Source organism: Opisthocomus hoazin, chromosome 3 (assembly GCF_030867145.1).
Source record: "Opisthocomus hoazin isolate bOpiHoa1 chromosome 3, bOpiHoa1.hap1, whole genome shotgun sequence".
Classification (NCBI taxonomy): domain Eukaryota; kingdom Metazoa; phylum Chordata; class Aves; order Opisthocomiformes; family Opisthocomidae; genus Opisthocomus; species Opisthocomus hoazin.
The window spans coordinates 28280798-28308325 of NC_134416.1; the positions used below are offsets into that span (position 1 = coordinate 28280798).

Sequence of the window (27528 nt, forward strand, 5' to 3'; positions counted from 1 at the left end):
CTTTTACTCACTCTGCTCTCTCTCTATAAAGTCAATATGCTGGTATCACAGCTGGCGTATTACTTTATACAGTCTAGAAATGAAGGGCCAACTTTTCAAGCCTTTCTCCATTCAAATTACCCCTCGATTTCACTGGTACTTATCATTGCACAAAACAAGTGACCTTTTAGCTAAGTGTTATTAAGGTTACACATATGAACAGCATCTTCAAAAACCGAAGCAGGAGTTCAAGCTGGCTTACACGGATTGGGAGAAGACAGGAGCCTCGTCATTCACATTGACCATTCGAATGCGCACAGACGCTGTCCCTGTCCGAGGCGGGTGTCCTTTATCGACAGCTATCACCACAAACTCGTACATATGGTTTGCTCGCTCAAAGTTCAGCCTCTGGTTAGAATTGATGACCCCGTGATGCGTGATGGAAAAATCAGTGCTCTGGATGAAGTAAGTGATCTCAGAGTTGGAGCCAGAGTCACAGTCTGTTGCAAGCACTATTAGAGAACACATTTCACAGAACGGTCATGCGGCAGAAGAGGTTTGGTTACGCTATTTCTTACCAAGTAAACTTCAGATTGTTTTGAGAACAGACATAATCCAAATCTGTTTTATCCATAAAAGCCCTATTTTTGTGGCAAGAGTCTGGGAACTCAGCAGGAGGCTGGGAGTGAAAAAGCGAAACAACTCTTCCCCCCGGCTCCAACCCAGCCTGAGTGATCGCAGCAAGGCAGGTTTGCAAGAGAGCTGTGATCCCAATACCGCACAACATGCTTTGTACAAATAGCAGTCAAGGCTGGTAATTAACACACAAGCAATATGCATGTTGGTAGAACATTATCAGTCATAAACTGTGTCCTCACTCTCTCCAGGGATGCCGTTCAAATTTAATTAGCTCCAAGCTATGTTATAGCTAAAGTAGTTTTTAATTACCTGGTGCTTCAAGGTACAGAGAGTGATTAAACATTCCTCCCCAGCAAGTGTTTATTCAGTGTGTTGGGTGTCCCATCTGCTCAGAAGCAGCAAATCAGCAGAACAAAGAGCTAGAGCTCACAATGTAGTATCAAAAGTGATTTTTCAGAGCAGGAGCTCACCTCTTTAATTACCCTGTCATTTTTCTAGCCAAACAATGAGGCTTCACATCATACCCACACTGGTGTTAAACTCCTTATTCTACCAGGAGGACACAGATGCAGCCATCGTGGTAGCACACAGCCTTTTGGAAGTGATTTCAGTGCCCATAACAAGCACATGGACACCTTGGCAGACAGCTACAGCGTCATCCAAAAATGAGATGATGAAGAAGCAACAACTACTAACTGAAAACAGGAAAGGGGAAGAGAAAGATTTCAAAAAGCGCAGTGAAATGCTGTGCTACTTAGTTGCAAAAAACCTCAACTCCCTCTGTCTGTGGAAATTGTCTCACCTCAGTTTAAAAGAACATTTAAGGCATTTGTAACATTTTGTTTAAGGTTTCTCAAAATCCTGTTGTGAATAAATGTTTGGGTGTGTTACAGACTACAAAAGCAAGGTCTTTAGAGTTAATCACTCTCTTGCTATCTTGAAAGATAGAATATATTAAAAACTCAAGAAAGACTAAAACGAAAGTGACTTAAAACTGTTAGTGGTCAATTATTGTTTTTAGAAAGACATGCAGAAAGTGATACACATACTTGATTTGAAAAGTTCTGATTTAATCTGGAGAGTCACTACCAAGACATTATAATCATTCACAAAAACACATTTTGTGTCCTTAATGATCATACTTTTTTTTCCCCCAAATGTTTTCTGGCAAATAGGGAACATGGCATTTATTGGTACATAACCAACTCAGGCCTCACTTCCCCATAGCAACTGGGAATTCCATTCCCTTTCCATTTCATTCCATCCTGCAAACTGATCTGCATTGAGAAGTTATTTCAAGGACGATACAGCAGCCACAGACAGGTCTGTGTTGGCTCTACCCACACTCTGAGCTAGCTTGGTGCAAGCTAACTCCAGCGCAAAGCCTAGCACGTTAGCACAAGGTCACCAACTAGAACGCTAAGGCTTGCTCTGCTGGCCCAGTGGTGCAGCTGAAGGAGCACACTACCCTCTGCTGAGACCATACCCCCACGCTTTTCGGATCAGAGCTTGTTTGCATCCAGACATCCTGAAGCACACACAGTGAGTGTAAATCTGCCCCTAACGACCAAGCTGACAGACTCAGCTGGTGCAGCATCAGCACTACAAACATGACACAAGATACAAGCCAAACTTCAAATATGTTAAAATAAAAACGGTTGACAACTAAAACCTACATTTACGTCATCCACAGTTTTAACAAATGGCATACATCACAGCACCTTAGAGAAGGCTGAGAGGGGACCTTATAAATGCTGATAATTATCTTAAGGGTGGGTGTCAGGAGGATGGGGCCAGACTCTTTTCAGTGGTGCCCAGTGACAGGACAAGGGGCAACGGGCACAAACTGAAGCAGAGAAAGTTCCGTCTGAACATGAGGAAGAACTTCTTCACTCAGAGGGTGACGGAGCACTGGGACAGGTTGCCCAAAGGGATTGTGGAGTATTCTTCTCAGGAGATACTCAAGACCTGCCTGGACAAGGTCCTGTGCATCCTGCTGTAGGTGACCCTGCTTCGGCAGGGGGATTGGACTAGATGATCCCCAGAGGTCCCTTCCAACCCCTACCACTCTGTGATTCCATGATCTTTTTCACTGCTATCAATAGCAACCCAGTCAGCCACAAAATGGCATAAATTGTCTTGAATTTGCTTTTCTTTTTGTTTGTGGGATGTCCAGAGGCTGCAAACATCCCATCTCTCAAGGAGCTACAACCAGGGTAAGAGCTACATTTTCTTCTTTTTTCCTGAGATGGTACATACTTTGGCAGTCACAGTTAGTGGCACAGCACTCATCCAGCACAGGGCGCAGGTGACCACACACACCACTTCCTTGCAGCCACTGCCAACGCTGCTCAGCCCTTCAACACCAAGTGAGCATTCACCCATCCATTTCCACTGATTGTCACTATGCTTCCACCTCACATTTCCTTTTTTAAGAAGGCTCTTTCTCCTGAAATGTACCTTGTATGGCAAGACAACCAATCAGGCTGCAATTGCGAACTGTACTGCACCACTTTGACATCCTGCTTGCTTTGGACATGGGGAGCGCTTTTCTTCCCCACAACTGGGTGAATTTTCATCAGCTTTACAAGTCTCCTGGAGAGAAGAACACTCATCTCTTTAAACGAAAACCACATGCTTAGAAATTTTTAGGAGTTGATCATTCCAATCAACTCATTTCTTCCCAAGAGCCACTAAACCAAAAAATGAGCCACAGCAAGCTCTGAACGCTCTTGATAAGTGTTTAGAGAAAGCAGTCCCTGCAGCCCTGTCATCAGCATGTGGCTACCAGGGAAAGCTAAGCTTCTTACCACTACTGCGTCCTGCACACGTTCAGCTTCAAATTCGGGAAATTTACATCATTATCTTCAAAAGACACATCCTAGACATGTTAATTTTTGCTAAGTCTTGGCTTGGCACTTACCCATTTCTTCACATGGTTCATAACCCCCCTGAGGTCTCAGCCCATGCTCCCATTACCTACGCCAGTACCTGCCCCTATTTCCAGTGTGAACACTTGACAGCGAGCCCATAAGCTTTCTCCCAGTTTTAGGCAGAACACATCTGTGGCATGTGTCACATCATGACAGACTATGTCAGATCTCGAGACATCTTTGAAGGCATTTAACTGGCACCAGTAAAACAGGTTGGAATCATAGAATCATAGAATAGAATCATAGAAAGTTTTGGGTTGGAAGGGACCCCTAGAGGTCATCTAGTCCAACCCCACTGCAGCGAGCAGGGACACCACTAAAAGAAGAGAATGGAGAATGGGCTTCTAATTCTGTGTCTGCTGGACTCCATAGACTGAGACAAAAGATGCAGCATCATCCAAGTTCAATCTTTATTTGTGCAACCACAGTATTTTGAGAGTGACCTTGAAGTTTTGGTTGGAATTTGGGGCTTAAAATTATTTCCAACAGCTCTAATCTTTCAACAGGATACTATCCTAGCCTCTAAAAATGTCACCTGTGCACTCAGGGTTTATGTGCAAGTGACATGTGGCTATCTTAAACACAACAAACTTTGATGAGTGGTAAGCCACAACCATATATATAAAATTCCCAGGCTTTCCAAAGGCTTCCCCTTTAACACTTTGTAACTCAATTATACAGCATTAATACCTATTTGATAAAACTAGTTGCTCATTTAAAAAACTGGGTTTTTTCTTAACACATTAAAAAAAGAAAAACTAGTTGCAGTTGCTTCCAGGACACAAAAATATGACCAAGCCGAGTTAAAAGACAGCCACAAGATTTAAAGGAAACAAGTTATGGCAATCTAGTAAGCCACGGCCTGTCAGCTGCCTTAACTGCTCTTGAGATACTACAGGATCCATCCCTAGACACAGCTGTGCGACCCAGCATGGTGGTCCTCACCTGAAGACACTCCCCAGCCTACTTAGAGGATGCCTAAAAGCCACCTACAGACCTCCAGGAAGGCTACCATCCACATCTCACAAAGGCAGCGCTCGCAGTCGTCACGAGAAGAACATGAACATGTAACACAAACTGGCAGGTCCACGTCAAGACTGGAAGGAAGGGTACCAGGACGGCCCTCACCTTGCAGTAGCGATGTGCCGACAGGAATGGTTTCGGGAATGTTGTCTCTGCTGTAAATGGAGTGCTGGAATTCAGGAGAACAGTCATTTTCGTCTGTGATATGGACCATGACCTGAGACAAAAGGACATGCTGAGAGGGGATTTTAGTTTCTACGCTCAGGAGAAGGGGCACGCCGATCTGGACATTGCCTGGGCAGTCACTGCTGTCCCATCCTTACGCCTCCGATGCTGAACATATCCTCACACTACTGTAACACAGAGGGGTATTATCTCCTTCAGTTCCAAGCAGATGGGAGGCTAAGCCAAAGAGAAATAACAAGAGGTATTTCGCAGAGCCTAGATCTGAACGCAGATCAGAGCCCAGCCTTCTGCCTGCACCATAAGGCTTCCTCCCTCCCCAGCATCTTCATGAGTTTTCTAGGCTATCCCTGTGTGTAACTGATCCCGCTAACGAGGTAATGAAGATTGCAGAGACAGCAGATAGGATGCGAAGGGATCCACGTACCTCAGTCACACTACTCAGGGCGCTCTCCACCTCCATGGCTTTCAGTAAGAGGTGATAGAGGTGGTGCTCGCTCTCGTAGTCCACGGGGCGAGTCAGGCTGAGCTCTCCGCTCTCCTGCCTCAGCCTGAAGAGCCCGCTGGGGTTCGTCAGCAGAGTGTATGAAAGAGGCTGGCTCTGGAAAGAAACAGCCTCAACAACGGCTACTCTGTAAAGAATGAGAGAATAACCCTTTGCTTCAAAACAACAACAAAAGCTGTCTCCTGAGCACCTAGAAGAGGAAGGTGAGGATGACAAAAGGTGAATTGCATACTCTGTCAATGCTGGGCTCGGCTTTGTATTCAGACTGGAAGTCCCTGTGCTACTGGGAGCCCACCTGCCCTCTCTTCTCTCACTAAACTGATCCCCTGACATAGTGGGGTTGGTTAACAACCCATTTCAGCTCCCTAGTAATGTGGAAACATCTTTTGGTTCCCTTTTGTACTCTTCCAAATACATGACAGTAGTTACTGGTTTAGCTTCAGTTACAGAGCTAACGGAGCTACTATACTTTTGACTGTCTTTGAAGCTGTATGTTCGGAACAGGAACTAGTTCAGAGATGGATGGGAAACCCATGGAGCACAGGGCCTTTCCAGACCCTGCTGTCCCCCTTGTCAGGACATGAAACGAATGTTTGCCTCCCTACCGTGACTTAGGCTTTGAAGCTCCATCTCTCCCAGCAGTCTCTGGCCAGCGTGGCAATACATTTTAAGCCCATCTCAGTGAAAGCTCCAGGGAAGGAGACAAATTTGGCTCCTCCTCCTCATTCCGTCTCTTTTAAGGAGCAAGTGGCACATCGCCAGCGATTTTTCCTACTTCATCAGCTTATTTTGAGGCTTCCTACTCCTTAAAGGCCCTATGGCACTGCTCCACCTGCTGCTTGGTGCCTTAAAAGCCCATGCTGCTCCCAAGCAGCTGAACAGTGACAATAAAACCAGAGCCAGCTCGGCAGCATCTCCCCACTGTGGCTTGGCTCAGCTACTCTTCACGCAACGGCAGAACCCCCTGGAGACCTAGCTGTGTCTATTTGCACTTCACACAGGTGTTGTTCTCTCAAGAGTCTGGCAATGACTTGCCTTTCTAAAAATTTAAATACAAGTCAAACAGGATACAAACAACTCCAAATGCAGTTAATTAAAAGACACTATTTTTCAAGCACTCATTTATATCTGAAGTGCTCCAGGGGATGCATAAACAGGAGTCTGGCTGTTTTAATTCACAATGCAATGCAGTAAGATCCCAGGAGCATTAAAATAATAATTTCAGCAGAATCCCAGCATCTTGGACTACACCATGTGCCACACTGCAGACTCCAAAACACCAGAAAAGGCATCATTTCTTTTAGAAAACAAAACGCTATTTTTAAAGTGTAATAGGCAAACACACATGCATAGCCCTGAGAAGCAACAACACAAAAAATTGACTTTATTGTGCTCTGTGATGTTCCTCTCAGACTTCAGGGGGGAAGCTCACCTAACAAAGTACAACTTACTTTTCTCCTGCTGGAGTATTCTCGGGCACAAACACACTGTAGGACATGTTAGTGAACTGCGGAGGTCGGGAGCCCGCCAGGATGGAAATGGAGGCGTAGGGGCTTTTGTTGCCGTACTCATCGGTGGCTTCCACAGTAACCACGTACTCCTTGTTCCACGACAAAGGCAAGCCAGTCGTCATGATAATGCCAGTGTCCTCCTCTACTCGGAATCGCTCTTCACCACCTATCAATATATGCACAAAGCTGGTCTGAAAAACGGCCCACAGCAAGAACGTTTGCATCTTCACTATTTTAAGGTAAGGTATCCTCAAATCATCTACATATGTCCTTGCACGCATGTCTTTTTTCCTCCCCAGCTGCGCACCTTATCTTTCACTCACACCGTGCTCTCTTGACTGGTGCAGTATAAAGGAGATGAGAACAGGCGAGAAACGGAGCCTTAAGCTAATGGTAACGCTGCAATCGATTTCAAAATAGAAGTAAAGAAAAGGCAGTGGCAGCAAGAAAGATTCTCATCCACATAACTGTTTTACTTAAAGCATCTTCAGCTTCTACTTGCTGTACCTGCTGTATCTCTAAGGATTCCCCAAGGGAAAAATCTATCAACAAAATGATAAAAGGGAAATGGTTAAGAAAAATCTGCAGCTTAACAGAATTTCACCATTTTTTTCAGAAGAGACCTACCTGCAATGAGCGTGTAAGTTATCCCAGCACTGGTGTTTTCATTGCTACTGTAGTATGCGACAAGCTGGTAGACGAAAGTGCCTTTTCGGGCATCTGGATCGACACGTGCCAGGTAGGGGTATGGGTACATGCCCCAGGACAGAAGTTCCTCTTCTGGGGCAAGGAGTGTCACGTGGCAGAGGTACCAGTCGTTTTCTGCAAAAGAGGCAGGGATTTCTAGACAGCTTGTTCACAAACTTTAGTTGGGCATGTTTAAGATCTTATCCATTAACACCTGTAAATAAACTGAATTGCCAATCACATCCATCTTATCGCACGCACAATAAGTCCAGTACAGATATGGACTTTGGCAGCTCGATATGCATTAAGTGCAGTCAACAACTAATTAAAAATACTTTCAATCACAGCTTTTAATTAATCAACAATAGCTTTTAATTAGTTAGATATGCATATTAAATACTATGCCAGTTACATCACTTGCCACGACACAGTTTTAAGTACTCATCCAAACTCAGGTGAAATTTGTCCATTTTATTTTCAACAAATTCAGCATAAATGTTGTCAGTTTTACCAAATCAGGTTTAGGCTTTATTAAAATATTTTTATTAAAAATCAGTGGAAGTGGTAAGCAATCAAAACTCCCCAAAATTGTTCCTGCTCCAACACTAATACATTTAGTCAAACCACTGGATATTCAAGGAAAGGCAGACGTGCCTTCCCCTTCTGCCCCCGGCATCCCATCTGCTTACATCTTGGGTGAGTGAAACACTGGCTGTGAAAGGGAACCCTGCCAAGGCAAAGCCCCGGGCTTCGCTGCTGCAGGGAGAGGCAAGCGAAGGGGCAGGTCAGCCAGCTGCTGCAGGGAGAGAGCAAACCCTGCGTACGGGCAGGGAGAGCACGGCACAAACTGCTCTCCCCTGGGCATGGAGGATCTGGAGTGGAGAGCAAGCACCTCTACCCTGGAGAAAAATGGCACATATGTTGACTGCGCCTGTATTGCTTTGTGGCTAAGAAGTGAACTCCAATACCTAAAGCAGCGGGTGCAGACGATTGCATCTGCCCAGCCTTGGACTGTCAGACTTGGGAGCGGCCTGGAAGGACCCGCACCACTGAATGTCTGACCTAGATCCCCTCTGATCTCCAACTGGTAGCACAGTTGAGGAGGTTGAGGTAGCAGGGTTGACCATCAGAGAGACAACTCTTGGGATCACCCCAGATCTGCTCCTGGGGTGGCTGTGCCACCGCTAGTGCCAGCCCAAGAAAAGGGGTGAACCCCTGACATGCAGGAGGGCTGTCCACGGAGAAGAAAGAGAAGGAACCTTCTGCTGCAAAGAACCCACAGAGGTTTAATCACAGTATTTTTACCTCTTGAGACACCTAAATTCAAACCTTTTGAACTCACAGTAACTTGCTAACAGAAGCTAAAGGTACATATGAGCTTCTTGAAGAAATTTTCCTAAGCACATTTGTGTTTCAGAGGCAGCCTTGAAATTTGACTTAAAATCAAAATGAATATGTTATTGAATATATAAAATAAGTTCAAATAAAAAAAAAAGATACTGAATGTAGGAAGGTGGGGAAGCAGAAAAGCACATATGAGAAATGCACATTGTCTGCCTGATAAAATATGATCGCATATTGAACAAACTGCACTGAGGTTCCAGCTCTGTTAAGGGCTACACGACTAAAGACATTGAGTTGCTGGAGCGTGTCCAGAGAAGGGCAACGAGGCTGGTGAGGGGTCTAGAGAACAAGTCTCACAAGGAGCGGCTGAAGGAACTGGGGCTGTTTAGTCTGGAGAAGAGGAGGCTGAGGGGGGACCTTATTGCTCTCTGCAACTGCCTGAAAGGAGGTTGTAGTGAGGCAGGTGCTTGGTCTCTTCTCCCAGGTAACTAGTATTAGGACGAGAGGCAATGGCCTCAAGTTGCGCTAGGGGATGTTTAGATTAGATACTAGGAAAAATTTCTTTACTAGAAGAGTGGTCAGGCATTGGAACAGGCTGCCCAAGGAGGTGGTGGAGTCCCCATCCCTGGAGGTGTTTAAAAAACATGTAGATGTGGCACTTCGGGATATGGTTTAGTAGGCATGATGTTGCTGGGTGGATGGTTAGACTTGATGATCTTAGAGGTCTTTTCCAATCTATGATTCTGTGAAAATCAATATAAATGATGGCAAGTATTACCTCTGACATTCGATCATCTCTGCTATCTAGTAGAGTGTCCAGTGAAGAATTATTCACAAAGGTACCCAGGAACACAATTCTATGAAGAAACCTTATAAATTCTTATAAATATCTGAAGGGTGGGTGTCAGGAGGATGGGGCCAGACTCTTTTCAGTGGTGCCCAGCGACAGGACAAGGGGCAATGGGCACAAACTGAAACATAGGAAGTTCCAGTTGAACATGAGGAAGAACTTCTTCCCTCTGAGGGTGACGGAGCACTGGGACAGGTTGCCCAAAGGGGTTGTGGAGTCTCCTTCTCTGGAGATATTCAAGACCCGCCTGGACAAGGTCCTGTGCAGCCTGCTGTAGGTGACCCTGCTTCGGCAGGGGGGTTGGACTAGACCCACAGAGGTCCCTTCCAACCCTGAACATTCTGTGATTCTGTGATTCTGTGATTAAACACCCACCCGGGTGTATGTGTGTCTCACACAGGAAAACCTTCATCTCTGCCTTCAGGAAGGCCACATTTCACTTAGAATGGTAGAGGACAGCAGCACATGGACAAAATGAGCACCAAAGGCAAGAAGCATGCTAGAAATCCCAGACTAACTGTAGACCTCAGGGATCCAATACTAAATAAAAGACTAGCCACAGACTGAGACCTCCGCTGACAAGCAAAAGCTGTATTTATGAGCAGACTTAGCTCACAGTAAAAATACCTGCTGGACAGATGTACCAGAGGTAATCATTCCCGGGAGGGAAAAGATTTCATTGAAGTTTTGTGGGTTTTTAAAATAACTTAAGACATGATTTCTTTAGCTAGGGGAAATTCTTGGATTACATGGTTTCTGGTTTTCTAATGTACCAACACTGCATGCATGGGAACATTCTTTAAACACGCTCCTCTGAGATTTTTTTCCTCTCTATTGCACAGTGTAACACAAGGCACAAACCTCAGCATGAGCTAGCAGCTTACAAGACCAGCTGTAGCGGTCAGTATTTCATCCATAGCCAAGAGGGAGGGCTGAAAAACACACGTCTTAATTAAGCCAGCTATAAACGGTGTCATTTTGCTAGGGCCAGGTGACAGAATGAAAACTTGTAGGCACGTGGCATGAAAAATATTTTTGTTCCTTCATTGGTCTAATTCCGGCAGTTTTAATTTCTGTGGAGATGAATATCTAGTCTAGCATTTTTCTCATTTAGTGAAACCCAGAGAATGATTTCTAAGAAATATAGTTCTATGGCTTATTCCTTAATATTGTCCCATGTAGGTAATCCAAGTGTTAAATATCAATCAACAACAAAATCCTAATCCTGGTCTAAGAATTATTAAAAATCACCATGTCAATAATGTCAGCCCTAACTAGAGCTCTATGCTTTAAAAAAGACAGACAAGGGAATAAATTTCACTAATTCAGGACACCATGTCAGGAGAAATATTCATGTTGTTCAAATTAACAATAATTTTCTGGACTTTTACAAAAACTTTACCTACCTCCTCTCTGAAATGTGTATTTAAATAGACTCACAGAATCATTTAGGTTGGAAAAAACCCTTAAGATCATTGAGTCCAACCATTAACCTAACACTGCCAAGTCCACTGCTATAAACCATGTCCCTAAGTGTCACTTCCTCACGTCTTTTAAATACCTCCAGGGATTCTGACTCAACCGCTTCCCTGGGCAGTCTGTTCTAAAGCTTGATAACCCTATCAGTGAAGAAATTTTTCCTAATATCCAGTCTAAACCTCTCTTGGCACAGCTTGAGGTAATTTCCTCTTGTCCTATCACTTGTTACTTGGGAGAAGAGACCAACACCTGCCTCACTACAACCTCCTTTCAGGCAGTTGTAGAGAGCAATAAGGTCTCCCCTCAGCCTCCTCTTCTCCAGACTAAACAGCCCCAGTTCCTTCAGCTGCTCCTTGTGAGACTTGTGCTCTGGACCCAGGCTTGTTGCTCTTCTCTGGACACTCTCCAGCACCTCAATGTCCTTCTTGCCGTGAGGGGCCCAAAACTGAACAAAGTATCTGAGGTGCGGCCTCACCAGTGCCAAGTACAGGGGGACGATCACTTCCCCACTCCTGCTTGCCACCCTGTTTCTGATACAAGCCAGGATGCTGTTGGCCTTCTTTGCCACCTGGGCACACCGCTGGCTCATATTCAGCCCTCACTGAACATTGGTAAAATTGTGCCACTAGCAAAGCCTCAGATCACAGACTCACAGGATGGCTGAGGTTGGCAGGGACCTCTGGAGGTCCTCTGGTCTAACCACTCTGCTCAAGCAGGCCTACCTAGAGCTGGTTGTTCAGGACTGTGTCCGCATGGCTTTTGAATGTCTCCAAGGAGGCAGACTCCACAACCTCCCTGGGTCACCTGCTCCAGTGAACTAAAGTTCTGGGGACTGGGTTTGAAGCAAACTGTGGACCGGCTGGCAAGCGTCCAGAGAAGAGCAAAGAACACAACCAGAAAACATAGCCTGTCAAAAAAGGTGGAAAGACCTGGAGATTTTCCAGGGACTGCAAGGGATGTGTAAGATGCTGAAGAACTGATGTATGAGATCAGTCAGCTGTTCCCTACACCACGAAACAAAAAGTAACAAACTCTCATTCCCAAGGAAAAGATTTGTGTTAGATTGAGGGGGGGAATCCCCCAGCAATTCTTGAATTCTAAGAATGATGGAGCACTTGACAGCCACTGGAGAGGTGACAGATCATCCATCAATGAGATCTTTAAGACCTGACTAGACAAATATCTGCCAACAATCACTTTGTTACAGCAAAGCCTGCCTCTAGGCAGGGGCACGGTACCAGCAAGACTGTTAAATCCTTTCCATCACACTTTAATCCTGCTGCCCTTCAGCTTTTGCATCTCATTGATTTCTGAAGCTTACATGTTCACATGTCACTTGTTCCCCAGCAGCCTGAGGGAATTTCTAGTATAAACATTCTTTGGACTTTGTGTTTTTCTTTGCCGTTCGCTTAAAAGTAAGCAGTGAGGGAATGAGTGAACACCACTCTGGAGACAGACAGCACCACCCATGAAAGGAGAAACACAGGATGAGGCCAAACTTGGAGGGCCATGGTGCAGCACCAGGTGGTAATGAACTCTGGCTATCAGGTGGAACGTCTTTCTGCAGCTGAGACCTGGCTCACTCCTTCAGCCACTCAGCATTTATTTCTGCTTTTAAGGCTTGAAGGAGCAGAGTTGTTCTCTCTGTGCAAGTAAACAAAACTTCAACTGAAGCAGCCTGCAAGCGTGCTGACAAAACAGTCCGGCTTGTCTGCACACAGACATCGGAGCTCTTATTCTGGCAGGGAGGGAAGGGAAGCAGCGAGGTGGATGTCAGTCTCTTTTCCTAAGTAACAAATGATAGGACGAGAGGAAATGGCCTCAGGTTGTGCCAAGAGAGGTTTAGACTGGATATTAGGAAAGATTTCTTCACTGATAGGGTTATCAAGCATTGCAAGAGGCTGCCTGGGAAAGTGGTTGTGTCACCATTCTTGGAGGTGTTCACAAAAAGTGTGGAAGTGACACTTAGGGACATGGTTTATAGCAGTGGACTTGGCAGTGTTAAGTTAACGGTTGGACTCGATGATCATAAGGGTATTTTCCAACCTAAATGATTCTGTGGTTCGATGAAGAAAAGATTGGTATAAAGGTCAGGTCTAACTCGGAGCAAGTCCAAAACACTAAAAAAAGCAGTGTTGAACATACACCGGAGAGTAACCGGAGGCCAGTCAAACAGCACTGTTCAGCCCTATCGCTCAGAAAAAGCTGTTCAGAAGCTGCACTTTGAGCCTTCGCTACTCAGGAATACAAACATTTCTGTTCTGGTATCTGTCACCTCTTTGCACAGACACCAGGCATAAAAAACTCAAGGATTTTAAGGTGTGACAGACAGATGGCAATCAAACACTATGCAAAATTATTGCATTGACTTGAAACAAGTCAGTGAAACAAAACTAGTCTTGATAAGGTAGGGTTTTTTTCCAGCAATGCATTGGTTTTTCAGCTGTCATAACTGCAAAGGCATTAACAGTTCAAGCCTCTGAAATCAATAGTGGTTTATTTTGTTCCACTGACACAACCGCAGCACCCTATTAAATCAAAATGCAACATCACCCAGTGATGTCACAGCTCGCCCGTTTTGTCAATATGAATGATCCACTGAAAGGAAGGAAATAATCAGGAAACCAGGCTCTACAGCCTGTGAAACAAGGCTATCAACAGGATAAAACCCCTGGTCTCTGCACCACCCATTTGAAAAAGAGTCTTGGTATGATCAATGTAGAAGAGAGTATTAAGGGGCTGGTTTTGCTTGAGATACCAGTATATCTCCAAGGCTTCAACTCTACCCCTTGTTTACACATAAGAAAGGCATGTGAGGGATGGCATGAAAGGGATGTCAACCAACCACCAGCCAAGAGGAACCTACGTAAAAGTGTTAGGATGTAGCAAGTGTAAGGATGGGGGAACTCACCACATGGCCATCCATGCAATGACAAGCTGCTAACTTTATGTCTTTGAGAGCTGAACACACTTCAGCAGAGCAGAGCAGATAAACCTGTGTCATCCTTGGACAAAAGCATGAAAGCAAAGAAATAACTGGAAAAGGATTTTAAACTGCAAGTGGCTATTGCAAGCTTGTATCAGTTCTGTGTTCCTTTAATATTTTTTTTTCTTCCCTGAACGGAAGGAGGAAACATGACAGAAGTCATTTTCTTTTCCTGAGATGAGGATTAGAGCTGCACTGGCTGATGTGGGCTTGACGCGACTGACGTTTGGAAGCTGAAGAGTAAAAAAACATGCATAAAAAAGAGTAGTTTATGTTTTGCTTATATCCCCTCTGGCAAAATGGATCATTTGAATGTAAAAGAGACAGCATGGTATGCAAAGACATTTCTGAAGGACCCAGCTTGAAACAGGACGTCAAGGTGGGATGGCTGCACAGCCCTTCACTGTGCTGTCAGGCCGCACTCTCCGCGGAAGGGCAAGACACCAGGAGCTTTGGCTTGGTATTGGACTTGGACCCTCACCAGGAAGTCCACACCTGAGAAATGGTTACTCTTATGGCTAAGAAACTCTTGTCTTCTTTATGACTGAAACACAAAATTAGTTTCAAATGACGTGTAGTTCCTCCAATGAAAAAGAACGTAGTTTCCGTGAAACACCTGATGCACTGAATAAGTTAATAAACTTGTGTCTTGAATATCATAACGCGCAGATCAAGCTCCAGTCTTCCCAACACATGACAGATCTGAGGAGCCTCAACAAAGATCAAGAGAAGGAAGACAAAGGCTTTTTGTGCAGGAAGACGAGAGAAAACACAAGACTAATCGGAAACTGTAGTCCTCAGAGTTTAAGAATGCTACACTTCACACCCCTCCCGAACACACAGCGATTTAAAAATAAGCCACTGACAGTGATGAATACTTCCCTTCCCTTCGCTAGCAGCCCCATCCCCTCGGTGAGGCTCCAGTGGACAGGAAGACAAGGCCTCCTGCTCTTCTGAGGGAGCAGAGAAAAGCCTCAGCTGTCATTGCTGACATCTGTGCAAGTCAACAGTGTTAGAAATGGGGTGAAACCCCCCAACAGAGATACTTAAACCACAGGCGTGATGGGTGAAGCACTGAGAAGCAGCTTTTATGCCTTCAAAAGCTACAGACTTATAAAAAAGATGAGGAGAAACTTATTAGCAGGGCCTGTTGCGATAGGACAAGGGGTAATGGTTTTAAACCAGAAGAGGGTAGATTTAGACTGGACATGAGGAAGACATTTTTTATGGTGAGGGTGGTGAAACACTGGCACAGGTTGCCCAGAGAGGTGGTTGATGCCCCATCCCTGGAAACATTCAAGGTCAGGTTGGACAGGGCTCTGAGCAACCTGGTCTAGTTAAAGAAGTCCCTTCTCTTTGTATGGGGGTTTGGACTAGACAACCTTTAAAGGGTCGTTCCAACCCAAACTATTCTGTGATTCTATGAATTCCCCCTACTGTCATCTAATAGTGGAATGATATTAGATGAAAATGTCTCCTTTTGGAGACACTGTTTTGGTTGTTTTTTCTTGGGTTTGTGGTTGTGTTTTGTTTTTTTCTTTCAAGCACTGTTCACATCTCTCACTCAGATTTTGTAAGACAGCTTCGCATAAATGACCTTGCAGATCATAAATGCCAGTTCATCAGCCTTTTTCATAACTAGGTGCTCTATGTTTGCGAGACACACTGGTGCCCCAGTTCCTAACCATTATCCTTGACTAATAACAGATATTTTCAAAGTTCAAGCTGCTTTTGAACATTCTAGTCTCTATTTTGTAGTTATGGTCAGTCATATACTCCAGTACTACCTGAGGATCAGACAAGATTGGGTCATTGTGTGTGTTAAGTATCTCACAAACTAACTTTAAAACATCCCTGCCCTCACAACACCTGTAATCCAGTCCTGATCCACTACACAGTATCCTACAAACACTGAAGTATTGAATCTGAAAAAAAAAAACCCCAACATATGGACATGACTCATGAAAACTCTTCCATGTGGTTTTTTGTGCCTTTCAGAAAACTAAAGTATATGTAGGAATAATCTACTTAAGAGTATTTAAACTTCCAAGAAAATGTCTTATAGCAGTAATCAATCCTTAGCCAGAGTTCATCACCACTTTTAGAAATGCCTTTTAGCCTAAAGAAGTGATTATTTACACAGTCATGCTATCCGCTGTGCCCATCTCTCCTGCCCAAGTGGCTCCTGAATCTGGTGGCCAGTTGGTTCCTGCAAGCTTTATGAAAGTCAGCAGCTGGCCAGAAGACGGGGATCCCAAATAAGGGTGTCCCCTGAGGGTAAGGGGAAGGGAAAGCTGCTTTCATTTGGTCCGAAGAGCAGACCAGTCAGCAACGCCTACCATGCTCCTGCACCTGCCAAGCTACCGCAGGTGCTGTCATCCCTCCCGCGAGAAGCACTGGGGCGAGGAGGAGCTCTCACAGCAGAGAGGGCCTTCACGGCACAGGTCACCCCTCTGGGACTAAAAGCCATAGTATTCTGAATTTCTTTTCTGCAGTTCCCTCAAGAAAAGTTGTACAGGGAAGTTTTAGTACAGCCGGTCTGCTGTCATAAAAATGATGGGTCAGCTCCACCCCAAACACCAATGAGAGATTCCTGAGGGTGAAGTTTCTGTTAATTAACAGACTTGATTTCTTAAAAATACCTCTAAAGTTTGGATACAATGCTCAGGGGTATCATACCCCCTTGTAACACACAGTGTACCAGCTGGACTCTGTTGGACTTAGTAGACAGAGCCAGGTCTTGAAGGCAGGGTAATATCCTCACTAACCCAGTTACAGAAGTAGTCTCTCCAGTCCCTTGAAAGTCCACAAACCACTCCATTAGCCACAGAACAGCTGGGCAATGCAACTGCACCAACTGCCTCATCTAAAGCTCTCTCAGTGGGTTTCAGTTCTCCCTCCTCGGTTAACCACAGCCAGCAAGCTCGACAGACCCGCCTGCAGAGATCGCTTTGTGTTATTTTCATGACATATTTCTTAACAGGCACCAGCACTTGGACTTGTCTTCTCATACACCACTTCTCCAATATTAGGAGGCAAGGTCTTGCTTACCTCAATACTACCTGTAGACTTACCCAGCGGGACACCAGAGCTAAAAGGCAATTGCAGGTGCTACTGCACGCACGGGCAGCAAAGACAAACCTTCAGCCAATTTTTCACTTTTTGTGGGAATGCAAAGCTACAGCAGGTACCTCCATCATGCTGGGTATCTGAGACACCTACAGCATGTGCTGGGCACCAAAGACAACTCCACAGGCAGATGTCCATACATCACAGGAAAAGCTTCAGGCAGGTGCAAGAGTGGGACTGCAAAATCCATCGTATCTTTTCTACTACCACATCATCCTGCCCTAGCCTTTACACCTTGACTGTGGTGTCATCCTCTAGTATTTCAAGTGTCTCAAATTTTTGCGTGTTTCCAGAGGAAGGCTCTGAAGCACTGTCAGACCTGTGATTACAGAATTAGCGTCTTTGCCTCTGCCCTTAAATCTACTGTGTCTACCAACAGCTGCCCATTACCACCCAACCACGAGGATGAGGAAACCTTCACAGCACCGCAGAGAAGGTGGGAAGTGCAATTATTTACAGGATCTCAAAAGCTTCCAGGTGACAGTATCCTTCATAAAACAAGTTTTTTACTACAGCTTGCCACGTTAACAGTCATACTAATCACCATTAAAAGACACTATTAAATACTATACAATCCATAATTATTTGCAGGCATGTCAGTTGGTGAGGAAGTCAGACCATGCTGACATAATAAGAATAGCTGAGGAGTCAGCAGCACAGAGGACATTTGGGGGATTTTTAATCTTTTTTTTTTTTTAAAGAAGGAAAGTGCTGTAAGACACAGCTATAATCTTGGCATTTAAAAGTTGCTTCTCTTCGCAGATCATTCAGCTTTCACTGTTGATAGGAAGGAGAGGCATGTTCTTTGGGTTTGTGTTCATCGCTCCAACTTTATCTTCTACTCTGTGGTCAATATTTCACACAGCAGGAGAAATGACACAGACAAAATAGACATTTATGTGGTACAGTATACTCCAAGACTGTACTTAAGTGTCTTAACTGTCACTGAAGTGAAATTACCTGCAAGGTCTCTTGTCTGCCAGCAAAAAAGAGGCTCAAAACATATAGTCACAAATTCTAGGAAGATTCCTAAACATTTGTAATAAAGGCAGCATCATCAAAGAAACCCAACATCCCTCGAGAAGCCCACGACTGGACAAGCTCCCAATCACTGCCTCTGCCTCGCCATCGTCCCACACAACACAGCACCTACTCTTCCTCATTAAAGTGGCACTTAATAAGTTTAAAGTAGCTTGTGTGGGCCACAAGAGATCCTTTTCCTGAAAGAGAGAATCTGATTGCTGGAGCAGTTAGGAATCACCTTGCTTCCAGTCCCGGTCTTTCTGCAGAAAAGCTACAGGCATTTGTTCTTGTGTCAGCATTGTCCTTTAACATAAGTAAGTCTCTTCTTGAGATTTGTTCAAATGGTTTTAAAATAAAAAGTCGCTTGCTGAAGCTTTATGCAATAAGAGCTGTTCCTGTGACCATACTTTGAGTGTATTATCTTCTTTCCAAACACCTGAAAAGTTACCATCACCAGCAAAATATTAGTATTTTTTTTCGGCAGCAATAGGATGTTCTCTATGCAGAAAAAGATGCCAAAAAAAGTTGCAGCAATATTTCTTGTTAGCACCACTAGATGCAACTGTGAGAGATCCACCTCAAACATAGGAGCATGTGCACTTAGGTGGAGGCAGACAGCGGCATTTCGAGGTGCGTTCGGATTAACCAGAGCAGCAGTCTCCAAGGGAGCCGTGTGCCGGTTCCGGCGCTGTGTCCTAGGAAATGGAAAGGCAGAGTCGATAGCCTACCTTCCCGCTCTCCTTGTACGCTGAATTTCTAAACAGATGCTTTTCCCCTTCCACAGACACATCCCTCGCCGCTTTGCTACTTCTCTGTCACGAAGCAGACGTCTATTCCATGTGTCTGGTGTTTGTTACTCACTCAAAAGCCCAGCCGATCCATCTGAGGTACAGCAAGTGCATCTGCAGTCACCTGCACAAACCGCTCCTTACCCTGCTGTCACCAAGTGCTGCTTTTAGAACCTTCCCTCAGCAACATGGGAGGCAGGGAGAAGTTACTGTTACAAGAGCAGAACTCCAAGTCCTTTCCATCAGCCTGCTTCCTCAGGTCAAGCTTTTGAAGGCTTTTCTTAAACTTTCTGCTTAACCTTCTCACAGTTTCCACTAGCATGCCAACCCCTCTGCTCAGGCTAAAACTCCAGCACTGTTGTGACATGCACTAGTCATCGTCTGACTGCTTTAGCGAGGAAACACTAATGCCCAGCGACAGGACAATGGGCAATGGGCACAAACTGAAGCATAGGCAGGTCGATCTAAACATGAGGAAGAACTTCTTCCCTCTGAGGGTGACGGAGCACTGGAACAGGCTGCCCAGGGAGGTTGTGGAGTCTCCTTCTCTGGAGATATTCAAGACCCGCCTGAACGCGGTCCTGTGCAGCCTGCTGTAGGTGACCCTGCTTCGGCAGGGGGGTTGGACTAGATGACCCACAGAGGTCCCTTCCAACCCCGAAGATTCTGTGATGCTGTGAAACACCCGCTGAGAAGCCACTGCTGTTCTCCAGCAAGGACTTTCAACGCCCATCGCAGACGCACGAGTGGGAGCAGTCCGACTCCACTTCAGAGTTGTATTCCCAAAAGGGAAGGCTACGTCCATGTCTGCCTAGGGATGCCTATAGGAACAAACTGCTGTGCAAACACAGTATGCGTGAATTTTGGGCCTCCCATGTGTGATGTGGGTGTGACAAGGCAGCCGCAGCTCAGCCAGCTCCTGCCGGCACACAAAAATGAAGCCCTGCCACCACACCACCCAGTCCTCTTGGAGCGTGAGACAACAGTGAGAGCATGCAGGGGTGTTTCGGGCATGGTGCAGCTTTGATCTGGCTCTGAAACACATCTTTAAATGCCTTCCCGCTGTTGTAATGAAAACTCAGAAATATGAAATCATAGGCTGTATAATAGGATTTATGATGCTAACATTAAGGGTCTGAATATTCTATTGTGAAGGTCTCCTAGTGCTTTTCCCTTAAAATCATTACGATAAAGGCTTTCTCATCATTTGAATAGCTTCTTATATACCTTACTAAGAATACTTCTATCATAAACTTTACCGCTTCAGTTTTTAAGCTTTCTGTTGGTTTCTCAGCTGTAGACTTTATCAGACATTCTCCCCACTTATTTATTGCCTCTGGGTCATTCTATATTTTTACATCAGTTTTTTTTACAGTAAGATTCTTCCAAAGATACGCACAGACAGGGTAACACAATAACCTTCATCCTGGAGCTTGACCTTTTGTCTAACGATCCCTAGCCATTAAAATGGTTTCACGGTTTGAGTGAAGCAAGCTTCTCTGTCAGCACCTGAATTTGAAGGCATAGCAATGATATCCACACATGGTTTTAATCAGTCCAATACCAGGAGGGAAAAAAAAAAGGCAGCATATAGTGTGATCTCCAAACCCGACTGCCAGGTCAGATTTCTGTTTCTGGAGTCAGATTTATTTTGTTTTAAAAATGTCAGGGGGTGCCAGGAAGCAATGGGCCATTTCTGGCTCCATAAAAAAGCCCCTAAGCTATATCTTGATTGAAATCATAGCCAGCAACATATACCGATTATTTGTTAGTTTTCACACAAGCTGTATTATGTGGATTAAAAGGCTTTCCTTTCCCAGTAGGCATCCTGGTGGAAGCTTTTTTAAGAAAGTGCGAGGGACTCCAATCACATAACGTTTCTATGCGCAGTCCAGGCTGTATTTTCAGGAATTTCAAGATTTGACAGATGCCTTTTCAAAATGTAGCTTGCTTCCAGCGAGTCATAAGGGTTCAATACGGACCACATTCTACCAAAAGACACTGTGCCCGAGGAGCAGCGCTATGCTACAGCCTCCTCTGCCAGGTTTAAGCTCTGTCTCCTTGGAGCTCAGTTACAGTAGTAAATAGTTGCTGTCCCACCTGAACGAGAAGAGGGGGCGAGAGGTCCATCTCAACTCCAAAACATGGAAATACTGAGCAGCCTGACAACTGTTTTACTCATTTCGGTTGTAAACTAACTGCTGGTGTTTACCTCACTCTGACGTCTTGAGACATCCCAGATTTTGGGGTTGCTAGCTCCTTCAGAGCACTGAACACATGCTGGAGGGGGAAGAGATTTGTCTTGCTGGGCTTTCAGATCTCCCTTGTTGTTAAAGAAAAATAACCTTTGTAGATTATGGAGTGACTTCTTACCATGGGTGTTTTCAATCTGACAGCACGTGGGCTGTGTCCGTGGTGTCGGTGTGTGCAGGAGCAGGGAAGTCACCCAGCCGACCTCACCATTCCAAGCCAACGCAGCGAGCGCTCTATGACCCCTCCGTGGCAGGCTCTTCAGATTCGAAACACAAAACAAAGCTGAAAGTCTGCTAGAGCCAAAGCGCGGGGTAAGAAATTGTGTCCCTTCACTTTCTGAAACACAACAGACGAAGTCCCGAACACAAAGCCTCTATACAGGGCGCACCAGTACGCACCGCCAGCTACAGAAAGGACTGCCATCGGTGGAGCAAGAGGGAACAGTTGTGTAACTGCACACGTCCCACCCTGTGCAAGCCAGTAATGAGAACCTATGTAGGTGCTCGCAAGTGTGCATGAACAGAGGCAGACATGGAAGGGAAAGAGAGCTACAGCCCTCCCAATCCTTTCCCACTACCCCCAGGCCTCCTGCGCTCAGGCTACGCGCTGTTCCTCTGTCTTCTGGTGGCACAGTCAGTGTTTCCAGGATGTCACACGTCCCAGAAGAAAATGCAGATGAGGAAAGGGTGGGTTAACAGCTCCTGCCTCTGTGTAAGAGTCTTGTCTGAACTCCAGGTCCCAATCCCACAACTACACTTGTGCAGAGCCCAGAACAGCAAGGCTTTGAGAGACTGAGGCAACCTGCCAGATGCCTAAAGAAGGTGCTAACTGCTTTCTGTAGGTAAATAGGACAACTCGCAGAAGTTGTGCAAACCTCTTTGCGATGTACAGTCCACGTACCAAGTGTGTATGCAATGGGAGAAAAACCCGTATCTTCGCAGCGGCAGCTACGGTGTCCCCACAGAAGAGACGGCAGCCCCACACACATCACTGCTACGAGCGCGACCGAGCAACAGGTGGGATTCACAAAGTTACTGTACTCTGCGCTCAGTTTATTTCAGTATTTCAACCCTGTACATGAATACCTTGTCTTCCTAGGACTACAGCTGCAAGAAACAGTGCTCTAAGCTACCATCTGACCTCCTCTTTTTTTTTTTTTTTAAGTGCCAAATAAAGCTTTGCTTTTCTTGACGAAAACAAAACCCCAGGACACACACTTCACTGGAGAAGCAGCACCTGTGAAACGCAGAAGTCCATTCATGACTTTTACATAAGAGATGGCAATTAATAAGGGTCTAATAGTTTTGGTTTTGAATTAATGAGAGGATTAAAGGTTTGGCACATGTTCCACAATATTGATTGCTATGTCACCCACTGTTAATTGTATTTAGTAAGAGGCAGGAGGAGAAATGAGGAGCAAACCAAAGTTAATTCTGTTTGGTGTTAGACAGTTCACCAGGTTTCTTCAGATAAAATACGGATGCTCAAAGCCTCCCACTGTTTCATCATCTTCCTGTAAAACAAGCAGCCAGAAAAAGATCCCAAGTGTGCTACGGTACAAAGTTACGAGACGGTTTTGATTTTAAAAGTAGCTTAAAGGAACGTCGAAATGACCTTGTCCCACTTGATCATCGACTTCCTTTCTCCCCGAGGCTCACCTCTTGTCAATACATTATCAGTGCACAGACAGTGGTAAAAACATGTTGTACAGTACCAGACTGGAGAGGGCAACACGATTAATCGTTTGTACAGCACTGGTTGTTTGCTTTCATTATAAATAAGCAAACCAGTCAAGCAACACGTCACCTTTCCAACTCCAGCTGGAATGAGAAGTCCTGCTTCCATTGTCTGGTGATCTGCTTTAAGTTAGCACCTAGAAATAGCGTGCAGCCTCAATGTCACGTTAAATGTCTCTCACGTGCGTAACACAGCCCATTCCCACAAGCAGGAGTCTCTCAGGCAGGCGGCTTGGGGACCCTCCGCTGGCACACAGCGCGGGATGGCGAAGGAGACCACAGCCCCCAGCACGCCTCAGCACCTTTGTTTTCCTCCCAGCCCTGTCTTTTGCATTTTGGGACTGTTAGGCTGTAAAAATTCGTTTACAGAAAACTGTAAATATTCCCCCCTCCTGAAATTGTTATAAACATCTAAGAAAAAAAAAAATCACATCGAAATACAAGCCAATGACAATGGGTAACATTACCAGAGACCTGAGCTACAGCTGCAAACACGCTACCAAACCTGCTCTGAGCCGGACAAACGGAGCGTGCGGAAAGGCCAGCTCTGGTCACCGCACCTTCAAGCTTAACGTGGGGTTCAGGCAGTTTCACCAGCGCAGCCGCTCTCCCTGCTGCTGTCGGGAGCAGCACACGGACAGCACACAAGCTGTTGGCGCGCTGAGGATTTACACCGCCGCATAACGATATTTCCACTTTGTTCTCTACGCTGAGTCCTGTGATTCCGGATTCAGGGTGGGGGTTTTTTTATATTTCACTTGTCCTAAGGCCGCTGGCATCTACCGCTGGCTTCTTTGCCCTCCCGCGCCCCGGGGGCTTCCATCACCGCTCGGGTGGGCTTCGGCGGCCGCGGGAGGATCTCCAAGCGCGGCGGCCTGCAGCTGCGGGTCCGTCAGGCGCATCCCCGGGGCAACCTCACCTCTCCCTCTCCCGGTCCCGCAGGACGACGGCGAGCTGAAGGGGTTCTCCGGTCACCCCACCGCTCCGTGAACAACCCCCCCGCCGCTCCAAGACAAGCTGTCCGTTGCGGGGTGTGCTCCCTTTCCTGACAAGGTTCAGGTGGTCGCTGACCCGTGAGCAGACACCCCCGGTCCCGCACAGACCCCCCCGGTCCCGCAGAAGCCAGCCCGCTGTGACCGGCGCCCCACGCCAGGCAGCGCGACCGCAGCACCCGTGGTTTCGGGGGTTCCCTCATGACCTCCGCACCGGAGCAGAGCCGCCGGGCCCCACGCCGCCGAGCCCAGCCCCCGGCCCGGCTCCCTACCTCGTCCGCCGCCGCCGTGCACCTTGACCAGCACCTCGGCCCGGCCGCCGGCCCGCAGCTCCCGCCGCAGGTACAGCCGCCCCGACGCCCCGTCCACGGCCACGGGGGCGGCGGCGCCGGGAGAGGCCAGCTCGAACCGGCCGCCCGCCGCCCGCCCGCCGCTCCGCGGGACGGTGAAGACGGCGTCGCCCACCCGCGCCCCGGGGGGCAGCCGGGCCGTGTAGCGCCGGGGGCCGGGGCCTGGCGAGGGGGGGGAGCGCGACCCCCGCCGCCGCCTCCCGCGCCCGGCCAGGCGCAGGCACCGGCACCGCCCGCCGCCGGGCACCGCCGAGGGCCGGCGGCTGCCGGCGCCCGGAGCCCGGGGCCGGGCCGCCTCCGCGCCCGGGGGGGCCGGCTCGCCCACCGCCGGCAGCGCTTCCTGGGGGGAGCGGCCCGCCCGCTGCGGCTCCCGCAAGCCCCGCGTCCCCGCCGGGCTGTCCTCGGGCAGCCGCCCGGAGAAGCGGAGCGGGCGGGGAGCCCCGCCGCGCCCCGGCCCCGCCGCCCCGCCGAGCAGCAGCAGCAGCAGCAGGGCCGGGAGTCGCCCGCAGCCGCCCCGCCGCGCCCGGGCCATCCTGCCGCACCCACGGAGCCCCGCGCTCCCGCACACCCACGCCGCGGGGAGACCCGGCCCGCCCCCGCCGCCGCGGCCACTCGCAGCGGGTGGAGGCGGAGCCCCGGAGGTGGCAAAACGCGTGGCGGCTCTGGGCAAATCCCTCGTTTTCCCCTAATTCCGCGGCTTTTTTTGTTTTCCCGGGCTCCCTCCTGCTTCCCGGGGGGGCTCCGGGGAACACGGGCACCCTCCCGCCTCCCCGAGGCTCTGTGAAACCCCCCAGTCAAGCTAAAAGCGCAACCAGTAGAAGAAACGGAGGAAACCCCACTGTCACACACAGGGCAAAGGGCCTCGGGATGCTTCAGTCGTTGGAAAAGAGCTGTGACCGCGCAGACCCATTTTTTCTCGCCTTGGACGCGCGGCCCCTTAGGAGCGCGCAGAGGCTCCTGCCGCGAGGACGTGGTTTTGGCAGAAGGGGGAAGAGCAAAAGATGTCTCAGCATAAGACGTGACCAACAGCACCAACCACCACATTTAAAATATTTTTTGCGGGAAAGAAGAGCGTGTGCTGATCTTGAGGGCAATACCAAAACGGTCCCGAGGAGTTCGGCAAGCGAACGCGTCCGTCCTGCTGAACGCGCGCAAAACCGCCCGGGCGTGGGAATCATCGCGCCGGTTACAACGCCGTCAACGGAGGTGTGAGCCCCAGCCAGACCACCCCAACGCCAGTCGCTCCCCGCCACGCGTCAAACCAAGCACGAGCCCCGGCAGCGCCTTCCACCCCGACAGCAAACAGGAACAGCAACGCGTCCCTTCACACGGGGACGGTAACGGCCTTTCGCCGAGCTCCGCGTCCAGCTGGTCAAACTGCGCGAGGGCTTTTTCCTGTTGGAAATACTCCCCCTCGCTGTCTGAGCACGGGTTTGCTAGTTTTAGCAGGGGGCTGCTGTAACCCCAGTGACCGCATCTCCAGGCTGGAAGCGCAGCTTTGCTCAAAGGAAGGCAGAGACCGTTTCAATCAGGTTTGGTCAAATATTACGGGCAACAGTCAAAGGTGACAACCAACCGCTAGATCTGCACCTCTGGCACCTGGGGCACCGCCGGTTTTAGGGAGAGGTGATCCCTGCGTGACCATATCACGTTCCTGCGAGCTGACAGCCTTTATTCGTACCCCAGGAAGGCGAAGGGATGGTCATCCCTAAAAACTGGCACAATGCGGGATCTCAGACTGCGAAGGCAAAAAGTAAAACCAAACATTTTTAAGGAACGGTTTACCAGTAACAGCAAGAAAGTAACCATCAAGATTCATCCGTGGTTAACGTGCAGTAGCAATCTTTGAGTGCATTACCCTTACTCTTTGTGCGCTACGTAAAAATAAAATGTAATTCCCTGCCTCACAAAGGCACTAGAAAGCCCATTAACTTCTGACACTTAATGAGCCAGCCAGACCACCCAAACCAGCATTCGGTTCGAGCTGGATTTTATTCAGTGCTCCCTCGCACACGTGAACCCACATATCATCAATACACTTGTTAACACATCACAGCGTCACAGAATGTTCGGGGTTGGAAGGGACCTCTGTGGGTCATCTAGTCCAACCCCCCTGCCGAAGCAGGGTCACCTACAGCAGGCTGCACAGGACCTTGTCCAGGCGGGTCTTGAATATCTCCAGAGAAGGAGACTCCACAACCTCCCTGGGCAGCCTGTGCCAGGGCTCCGTCACCCTCAGAGGGAAGAAGTTCTTCCTCATGTTTAGGTAGAACTTCCTCTGCTTCAGTTTGTGCCCATTGCCCCTTGTCCTGTCACTGGGCACCACTGAAAAGAGTCTGGCCCCATCCTCCTGACACCCACCCTTTAGATATTTATAGGCATTTATAAGGTCCCCTCTCAGCCTTCTCTTCTTCAGGCTAAACAAGCCTAGCTCCCTCAGCCTCTCCTTGTAGAAGAGATGCTCCAGTCCCCTCACCATCCTTGTAGCCCTCTGCTGGACTCTCCAGTAGCTCCTCATCTTTCTTGAACTGGTGAGCCCAGAACAGGACACAGTACTCCAGATGGAGCCTCACTAGGGCAGAGTAAAAGGGAAGGAGAACCTGCCTCGACCTGCTGGCCACACTCTTCTTAATGCACCCCAGGATCCCATTGGCCTTCTTGGCAGCCAGGGCACACTGCTGGCTCATGGTTAACCTGTCGTCCACCAGGACACCCAGGTCCCTCTCCGCAGAGCTGCTCTCCAGCAGGTCCCCCCGAGCCTGTACTGGTGCATGGGGTTGTTCCTCCCCAGGTGCAGGACCCTGCACTTGCCCTTGTTGAACCTCATCACGTTCCTCTGCGCCCAACTCTCCAGCCTGTCCAGGTTGTTTTGGTGATGTAAATTTAGGCTTCCGCTGCACGTCACTCCCACTGACGGAATTTAGGGCACCCCTCACGGGGCAGAACCAGCCACAACCCTGCCACCGTGGACACTTATCAGCCCAACCGTGTTACTCTCAACACAACCCGTGCACTGCAAACCAACCATACAGGTACTGGCAGACACACATCCCACCCTCCAGTCCGAAGGGATGCAAACACACTTGAGGGGCATCCGACGGTGATTACCAGCTCCACAACTACGTGACTGCATCCCAG

The 27528-nt window shown here is 47.8% G+C and overlaps 1 protein-coding gene across 1 annotated transcript in view; it reads right to left on the reverse strand.

Annotated features, from left to right (window-relative positions):
- The window catches only part of LOC104337569 (neural-cadherin), a 61679-nt gene extending 37258 nt beyond the window's left edge, over window positions 1-24421 (reverse strand). The window contains exons 1-6 of the mRNA XM_075415838.1: window positions 24313-24421; window positions 7401-7595; window positions 6714-6939; window positions 5185-5389; window positions 4680-4791; window positions 242-491 (exon numbers count right to left, since the gene is read on the reverse strand). Of these exons, the coding sequence (XP_075271953.1) occupies window positions 242-491; window positions 4680-4791; window positions 5185-5389; window positions 6714-6939; window positions 7401-7530 (923 nt within the window). The 5' untranslated portion in view covers window positions 7531-7595; window positions 24313-24421. The remainder of the gene's footprint in view (window positions 1-241; window positions 492-4679; window positions 4792-5184; window positions 5390-6713; window positions 6940-7400; window positions 7596-24312) is intronic.
- Window positions 24422-27528: the final 3107 nt, after the last annotated feature.